The sequence below is a fragment of the Ruditapes philippinarum genome, unplaced genomic scaffold, assembly GCF_026571515.1.
Source record: "Ruditapes philippinarum isolate M1 unplaced genomic scaffold, ASM2657151v2 ctg962_1_1_1_1, whole genome shotgun sequence".
NCBI lineage: Eukaryota > Metazoa > Mollusca > Bivalvia > Venerida > Veneridae > Ruditapes > Ruditapes philippinarum.
In genome coordinates this window covers 81,910-91,518 of record NW_026862707.1, presented here as the reverse complement: position 1 = coordinate 91,518, position 9,609 = coordinate 81,910, and the positions used below count along the sequence as shown (strand labels likewise).

The following is a 9,609-nucleotide window of genomic DNA, read 5'->3' as shown; positions in this document are numbered from 1 at the left end:
ACAAAATTTGTCCCAACATGAAATTGGCCATCATGAGGCGACACATGTGATTACTGATCGCTCTTGTTATCGTTTTAGACAGACTTATATTTTATCCTAAACATTTTCCAATATCAAGTGTTGGTCAATCCCCATTATAACAGTGATTAAAAAAGTACATAGTAAATTCAGCTCAACTTGATAATGAAAAAAACATAATGTTCCTTTAACATAAGAATAAGTATTTAAAAAATGTACTGTTATATCTATACATTTACTTAATTTATGTGGACTTTGATCATTCGGAAATACTATCGCTAAATTTATTTTATGATGATTTCACAAATACCGACTCTAAAGGTATAATTCCTGACTTGAATTCAGCAAAGCATAAAGTTGCTATATTGTCTGATCATGTAAAAATTCATGAAGTAATAGATTCAGATCGATGAATACAACACACATATGCGACATATGTGTGATATATGACACATCACACTCTTTGGTATTTAACGCTCAGATGAACATTCGATTCGAATGTGGAAAGTCCCTCTACTCTACACTTCTGATACCGATATACAAGTTCTGTATTAATACACAATTAAGCTAAAAATGCTTTTTTGGATTAGAACTATTATAGGAAAACTTAGATAGAAATCGAATTTGAAAGGAATTTTGAATAAAAATCAGTATGCATTACACAGTTACATATGTACGTAATTTTAAAGCATGCTCCGGATGTGGAAATACCAAAGGTATTTCATTATCTTTCTATAGAAAATTGAGTGAATTCGCTCTTTGATATCAGTCGTTGGGGCATTTTATGGAATAATTGACAGGAAAGAAATATAAACGTGACAAAACTTTCAAAGATATAAATAAAAACACAACAACAACAACACTGCCCTCAAGATTAATTTGGTAACGCTCTGATGAACATTCAACTCAGTTGTTGAAATACCCTTGTACTTTACCCACCACATCTTGTTTTACATACTGAACCTAATAATTGTCTTTTGGATTACTAAAACTGTAAAAAGCGCATTTTTTAAAGGACATTTGTGAGAGTTTGTGGACAAAAATATGCCCTAGTTAATTTAAAAATACACACTAGTGACAAAGACACGGATTACATTAGTTTTTTTAAAAATCTATTATCAAAAAGAGGACAGAATTTGTTCTTTAATGTTGTGTGTTACTTTTGGTCAATTTAATGGATTTTTATTGACAGAAAATTTTAACAAGTAAGTTAAAGTGCAACACCAGTTTTCAAACAATGGACATTTTCAAGGAGTAATCTTTCTATACCAGATAATGAATTGCTGATGACAGCAAGATAGTTTCTTGTCTAGATTTCTATTTCTTTTTGAAAGAATGATCCTAAAACAGAATGTCATTATTTAAATCAGCTAGTACAACTATCGTTTATCACAGGTTTTACATAATAAATTGTGATTATATAAAATAATAATAATAATAATAATAATAATAATAATAATAATAATAAATAATAACAATAATGATGATAAAAGATTGCGAAGTTAAATCTAGTATGCCTCGCTATTTATGTTGTTTTTATTTTTGCTGGTTTCAGTTGATGGCTGAAAATGCAACACTGTGACACGGTAGCTTTATCCTTATTCATACATGCACAGCTCGACAATGTTGGATTCAGTAAGGATAGAGTACGACAACGCGTGGCAATGTACAATATACGATCCACTGCGTTGTCGTCTGCCACAAGGACAATTTTGAATGCTCCTCATATTGAAAAAATTGTTGTTGGAAGTAGACGGGAAGGACTAGCTTTAATAGAGAATTCAGATACAGACATATTGCAAATAAATCATGGAATATCATGCAAGGAACAATGTGCATACTTTCGCAAAAGACAAACGAGTTATGTTTAAAATGGAATACCAAAATACACCTCCCGGTTATGTATTGTTGCGTATACATTCTAATGACCAGTGCGATCCAGTGTTTTATGAAAGCATTGAATACGCTCTGGTATTTAGCAGACGATATTTATCAAGCGATAAGTTTGTAAAAAAGAATGAAGATTTATTTTTCCAACAGACAGGATATGTTGCAGCAAACACAAAATACACGGAACACAATGGTCCTTCATTGCCTAAAAAGGTGTTTAATACCAACGAAGTAGATTTTGTCCGTGCATTTCCTGCTAATTTCAATGGACTTACTGAAACATGGTTCAACAGAAGCCGATTATTCAATTGGCCATCAAAGGAAACTCAAACTGAAATAACAAGTCTGCCGATCTATGTTGTTCCGGTAGGGAAACTTGAAAGCGAGAATCGGGATCTTCAATGGCGCATAAGTTTTACACCTGCAGAAATTCATCTTGTTCATTCGCTAAATGACACTCAGACAAAACTATTAGTATGTCTAAGACTTCTATGTAAACATATATTTTCCCCGATTTGCTCAACTATGTCATCTTATTTGATGAAAAACGTAGTATTTTGGTTATCAGAACAAAATCCTTTACAACATTTTGATGAACATCGTTTGTTTGACAGATTGATAGATGCCTTGCTTTACATACAAAATGGCATTAGGAGGAAGCACATTTCAAATTATATGATAATGGAAAGGAACTTGCTGGAAGGCAAACTCCTCGATAGATCTATCCGACGTGATTTGGACAAGGCAATCGCTGATGTAATAGAACAATTACCTGAAACACTTTTGATGTGTATGAGATATTACCATGACAAGGACTCCTTGCAACTAATGCTCCCAAACTTGTATTAGTTGTCAGTTTACTAAAAACAGTAGAGGAGCAAGAATGTCAAAGCATCAAGATAATTCACGCGATGACTCTAGATGATTTAGCAAATTTAACACATGGATATTATAAATCATCAAATATAATCATGATCTTGTGGTTTGATTTATGTTACATTGTGCTTCCTTACATAAGGAAGTATGGTTGGAAGTCAATGCTTTTTGATTTCTATTTAGGGAAATTCAGTCGCATTGTACAAAATGAAATGACTAACACAACATCGCCTTGTAAAGATGGTGCGACTACCAGAGAAGCGGTGTCACTGAACATTAGCTATAAAAGGCAAGTTGTGCCTTCAACGACTTCAAAAACTGACAAGACAAATTTAAAAATACTTTAAAAATTTAAACGACAACACACAGACGCTGGATGGTAAAGCAGAAGATGTTGCTAAGCAACGCGTGTATGAAATATTTGCAAGACCTCTAAACGACAGAACTGCACTAGCATCAAGCCAAAGAAAATCTATAGATTACAAAATTGTCCCTAAATGGTGGACATGTCCATCGCAAACTTTTCCTGACCTTATAAGCGCATGCATCAGTTGATGGAATTAGCTTGTCAGAATGTAGTTCAACAAAGAGGAAAACGCATACAATTACTGAAACCGCTACCGTTATAGAAGTGCCTAAAGTAGACTTTTTCCAAGTTATTTTGATTTGGATTTTCTCTTTATTTTCAAAATGTAAAAACATTTTTAGTGCTGTTGTTACACTTATACATGAATTTGTTTTAGAAAATGCTTATTTGGCAATTTTCTTGTTTGCAATTGACACTGCCTTTCGGACAAATCAGAGATTTCTAGATTTAAAAGAAGCCATAGAAATGTTCGCAGTCATACTTTTAGTAGTAGATATTTTATCAAATAATAAAGTAAAATTAGTTTTGCAGATTATTTTACACATGTTTAAAAAGTTATTTCTTTTTATATACATACTTGGTGTGTATGTAGTGTGGTTCTTGTTAGTAGTCCGAATGTTGATAAATAAAGTAGACTTTACATTCACCCATTTTGACGTAGGTGGATACTATTTTCATAGGACCTTTAACGGTAAATATCATCAACGGTTTTGTTGGGAGACTTCAGTTAATGAAACTTCTTGTCGGTACCTCGACAAAATTCATGGCATTTCATGTGATAATATTCAAATCTGCTTCAAATGCGATTACGTGCTTCCAAGTTACTATATATATTTCCAAGAAACGTTGATTTATATTTATGTTTAGTGTGTATTTAACATGGTAAAGAATAAATATTTCAAAGGTTATTTTGTTTCATTAGTGTCTTATTTGCATTTTTTATTTACCAAGTTTATAATGTACAGTTAACCAAAATAGCAATTTTGATGTTATTGATAGAATAGCACATGCGTTTATAGACACTGAGTATTATAAGATGCCAATTATATCATATTATTAATGTATACCACGATGGTAATCTTAATGCTACTGTTAGAATAGTACAAGACCTAAATTTGAACTGTTCAGGAAACAAATGAAACCTATGTTTTATAAGTCCTAATTATATTGAATCCATTAAAACGGAAAGATATGGAGACATGTAGTTTGTCACTTTAGTAGTTATTTACTTCTTTTGTGTTGAAATATCTTTGAATCCAATACTATTTGGTTTTGACTGTTGGGCTAAATACTGACTAAGCTAGTTCTATGGGCCATGTGATATATTGAGTTTTCCATATCTCATATGAAAAAAAATCAACCAAACCATATACCAGGTAAACGATTTTCATCCATCTATGTTTTGTTCATTGCTCTCGAGTGTTCTTACCTTCTGACGCCTTGACTCAGTTTATACAGATACATATACAGGTAAAAATCCTTATCTATCCAGAACATACACAAAATGGAAGACACAATAAAAACAATCTGTACAGTAGAATGTGATACTACAATTGAATTATTAAAGACATTTCGACAATGACACACACTGATTAATAAAAAAAATCTAAATGCTGATTAATAAAGACAATACTTTGATTAATAAAGGCAAAAGTGATGATGCTGATTTCGAAGTTAAAAATGTACACGCTGATTTATAATGAAAATCATGGTGCAAGCTGATTAAAAAAATTAAAGACAATAGTGCACTCTTATCAATAAAGTAAGTGTTGCATGCTGATTAATAAAGAAAATAATAATATACGCTGATTTATAAAAACAATAACGAAAGTGATTCACGATTGTTAAAACCACAATGGTATACGCTGATTAATTAAGATAATAAAGGGTATGGTGGAGTTGATTAATAACGAATGTGGTGCACGCTGATTAATAAAGAAAATGGTATACGCTGATGAATAATGACAATAACGCATATGGTACACGCTGATTAATAGATAAATGGCATACGCTGATTAATTAAGACAATTAAGGCTCTGATACCCGCTAATTAATACAGTACTTTGATAAATATGTATTGTCTGATATCTTTATTTTGGATACAATTCTTCATAGTAATGGATATATAAATGCAATTTTAATTTATGTAGTATGGGTTTTGTTATAAATGCATCTTTACAAACTTAATTGTAAATATCAAAGGTTTGCGATCTGCTAAAACAAAACTTATAAGTGGTCAATCAAAGCCAACCATTGACATAGACATGTTATGCTTTATATTATCATTAAATTTACTTAACTCATTAAAGATGTAAACTGTTGAGTGTTCACTAAACATTATTTAAACAATTTATACGAGTTCCAAACTTTCATGAACCTTAGATTTGATGTATTAAATATTGTTTGGATTTTACCCAATAAAAGGTGCACACCAATTTGCACCAGCATGTTGCTTCTCGGTTTCAATTAACCTTAATAAATCCTTCAGTTGTTGGTAATTCTGTATATAAAACAAATGTTCATTTATCGGTGAAGACACATATTTTGTGAGTTCATTCATCCCAGCCGATGAGTAGCTGCCTATCATTAGCCCGTATATGTCCGCCACAGGTTTAAGCCTTTCAACTGCAGCTAGGGTTTGCGCTTGATTGGTAGACCTTCCGTCAGTCAGAATTAGTACCTCGCGTTTTGCACGTGTTGCAACTCTTACACCTGAAAATTGTGATGTTTGAAATCAAACAAGCATCCTTTGTTAAGTAAATACTCATTGCAGGTAAGTAGATTAGAACTGAACCTTATCTTACTGATGTAGAAAGAGACACTATAGGGACAGGCATTTTATTAATCTGTTTTAGACCTTGTTAAAACGTTTCAAAACATATGACAACATAATAAAAATGTTAAAAATACTGATATTTCTTATTTTGTTTTGTCAGTATTATCAAATGAACCAAAATGTTTAACATAGTTTATTACTTTAAAACCCTCATTTTTTTCAATATAATTCATACACTTAAATCATTTAGAAATAATGCTAGATGATATAACGTAAAGATTATGTAAATTACCATTGCTCGGCTGAAATAGACTCCTTGCTTGATCAAACGCTTTATAGGTATTTGTACTTCCACCTACATACACGGCACGCATAATTGCACGCTGAATACCGACTGTGGTACTGTAAGTATTGAAATTAAAGTTTGTGACCACATTCGTTGAGTATGTCACCATGGCGGCTTGGTTATATTGATAAGGAGACCCGGCAATCATATCAAATGGGGAGTTTGGACACAGCAGACCAATAAGCTTGCTTGTTTGCTCCTTTCCAACTTGAAATGCAGCTGTACCAATACTACCAGAACTGTCCATGATGATCACCAAATCCCTTGGCAAATCTGTAGTCTGCGATATAGGTTGGCTTGGTATGGAAGCTGGCCCATTTGGCCGAGCGAAGAAGTCTTGAACATTCTTTGCCGTTATATTAACGCTTGGAAATACACCTGAAGAAAAACAAATATTCAGCCAATTTGACTTTTATATTTGAATTTAAGTTTGTGTGATGCTAGCTTTAACTTTAATAATTTATCAATATGTCATTGAAAACAAAAATTTATAGTTGTTATATTTAAAGTTTTAGTTGGTAGTATAATGTTTCAGTTGATAAGTAAAGAAATGTTTAGTAGTGTTCACCCAAACATTTTTAGAGAGTACATGTCACATTCGAATGTTTGATTCATGGATCAGCTCTTCAGTTCAAATGGTATACAGAAGAATTAAAATAGTGGAAAAAGAGGTTGGACTGATCTTTTTTATTTTCTTACAATACATTGTTTTAAGAAGCTAGAAAAAAATGCAGCATGAAATCTTTTGACATTGATATATACAAAAGTCATATTTTTATATTTTACAAAGTACGGAAGATTCACCTTTGTCATAAGTTTCCGTGACAAAAAGAAGATTTATCTACTGGTCGTGTACTGGAAAACTAGAAGTTGGGTTGGACTTGTATTACTGATTTTATTTTTGCTGAAAGATGACTATGTTCAATATGAAATACATTTATTTCAGGTGTGTATTTATAAATTTGGCCTATATATTATACTTACCAGTGTATCTGATTTCCTCAAGGATTGGGCATTGTTTTCCTGATCCAATAGGCTGTGTTATGACGGTTCTTACTCGCGATTGTTGTCCAAACCCAAAGTTTGCGCTCCATGCCGACCAAGCAGTAACTCTACAATCCGCTGAATTTAAATTCGAGAATACTTTTATCAGTTATTGTTATCAGTTATTAGTTTTCACTGTATGAAAACGATTTTGCAAAATTGAAAAAAGCATAGAGTTCGACAATTATTTTAATGTCATTAATGGGTATATAAATTGACACCGGACATTATTTCTTTTCGGAAAAATCTTCTGCTTGCAAAACACTATTATACTTTTATTCATTTATTTATAATTATTCATTTTTATTGCAAAGTTGATGTCTCAAGATGACATAACTGTTTTTCAGGAGTCACAAAACATGACACTGATTCTATTGAAAAAATATCAAGATATTTCATATGTGATTTTGATACTTAATTATTAAGATAAAGATTATAATTATACCATTAAAATATTCGCAAAAAAGAACAACAACTTAAAATCCAACAAATTATTATTATGCTTTTTTGATTTGTTAATTAATTTGGCACATGCATTTACAACAATGACTATCAAAATACCACAGTGTTATTGCATACAAGAGTCGGCTAGTCGATTCTGAAGCCCTTTCTTGGGGAATTCATATGTATTAGGGCTAACAAAACAAATCCAACTGCGACAAGATATGAAGAAAATTGTAGAAAAAACATTTAGATTTTCTGAATTAGCCTTACTATGATAAGTTGTGTTCTTGAGTACTTCGAGGGGCTAGTTTATAGTTACAAAAATTCTTTGCAGGTATTAGTAAAGTCTTAAAAAGGTCCACGATTATAACAACAGTAAAAAAGGGAAACATGAGTGAGCACAGTAATTATTTGTCTTTTCGCTTAACAACATACGTTTATTTGCTTTCACAACATGCATATTTTTTTCATTAAGATGGTTTTTTTGAGCGAAAATAATAATAACAATAATAAAAATAATAATAATAATAATAATAATAATTATTATTATTATTACTGTATTATATTAATACAGCTTAAATAAACATAGTTACCATGCATATGTAGTAATGCTCTTGTGTTTTTCAGACATACATGTGTTTTATATCAAGATGTAATGCTACTGGCGCCTTCTAACAACAAAATGTCAATCAAGACATGTTAAAAAAGAAATTAACGACAATATAATACCAAATTTATGAAATACTAAATTATCTTTTTTAGTTTTATGAAAATTTTATAAAGAGTTGTGTTTTGTCTGTTATTTGTCAACTCAACCACCGACTACTTCTTTGCTACGGCAAAAAAAGGAGAGGAAATTACAATAAAATCTGCATAAGTCATTGTTATCGTCTTATACCTGAAGAAAAAAAATCCCACAATAAATGGGTGTGTTACTATTAATTAAACAATAAAGATAAAAAAGTACCTCTTGTCTCTGTAAGGTTGGGACAAGCCTTTCCGCCATTTCTAGGATTACGCATAACACGCCTAAACCTCGTCTGCTGTCCGGCACTGTTCGCTGAACTCCAAGCACTCCATTGCGACACACTTCAGTCAACCCTTGACCGCCTTCTCCACCACCAAGCTTCAGTGACCGTTAGACATATAAAGAAAAACAAAATCACTTTAGAACAATTTGAAACCATCTTTGCTTGATTTTCTTAAGGTCTCTCTGACAGATTAACTGTCGGTACAGCTTTATATAGTCACACTCTACAATATACAAAGCTTGATCTGTTACCGTGAAGCGAATCTAGGAAGTACTTAAGTATTTCGTGATAGGTATGTAAATGCATAAACTGAAAAAAAAAAATACGTTCAGAGAAAGTGTTCACTTGTAAATAATTTATAAAACTTTTAAAAGGAGTGCTATCAGTTATTTTATTGGAGTTTTGTGTTTATTGAGTCATTTGTACAGACCCTTATGTATTGGTTTAGAAAAATTGTCATATAGATTTTGGATAAATAACGATATGTTTAGTTAACTTATATATTATAATCGTAAATAAAAACACAAGAGGAAGATAAATCATCCTTGCTGTAAGAAATCAGTGTCTAGATTATCCAGTCAAAACTATCACCCTTTAAGTACACGGGAAATTGCATAACGTTAGTATAGAACAATAAGGTAATAGGCACACAAACATATTGAGCGAAATCACCAAAACAGAAAATGACTTGGGTAGGACAGTGGGCAAAGAGAGGAAAGTAACAAATGCTTATCGTAAAAAAACAAAACATGCATGCTCATTAAAACAAAACAATATACATAAAGTAACCACTTTGTATAAATATCTTAACCGTTTA

General features: G+C 31.7%; 2 protein-coding genes across 3 annotated transcripts; one reads left to right on the top strand and one right to left on the bottom strand.

Moving 5' to 3' along the window:
• The first annotated feature begins 482 nt into the window (after window positions 1-482).
• LOC132719962 (uncharacterized) lies at window positions 483-4,614 on the top strand. 2 transcript variants are annotated; one of them, XM_060703929.1, is made up of 2 exons: window positions 483-734; window positions 1,574-4,614. In XM_060703929.1, exon 2 carries the CDS (start codon window positions 1,828-1,830, stop codon window positions 2,755-2,757), a length of 930 nt encoding a protein of 309 aa, XP_060559912.1. In that variant the 5' UTR covers window positions 483-734; window positions 1,574-1,827; the 3' UTR covers window positions 2,758-4,614. The 2 variants fall into 2 exon arrangements, with proteins under 2 accessions (XP_060559912.1, XP_060559911.1); XM_060703928.1 differs by having other exon boundaries at window positions 483-1,223.
• Window positions 4,615-5,382: 768 nt separating this feature from the next.
• On the bottom strand, window positions 5,383-9,018 carry LOC132719963 (matrilin-3-like). Its single transcript, XM_060703930.1, has 4 exons — window positions 8,729-9,018; window positions 7,258-7,395; window positions 6,220-6,651; window positions 5,383-5,863 (listed from the first exon to the last, which is right to left on the bottom strand). Exons 1-4 carry the CDS (start codon window positions 8,781-8,783, stop codon window positions 5,562-5,564), a joined length of 927 nt encoding a protein of 308 aa, XP_060559913.1. The 5' UTR covers window positions 8,784-9,018; the 3' UTR covers window positions 5,383-5,561.
• Between the last annotated feature and the right edge of the window lie 591 nt (window positions 9,019-9,609).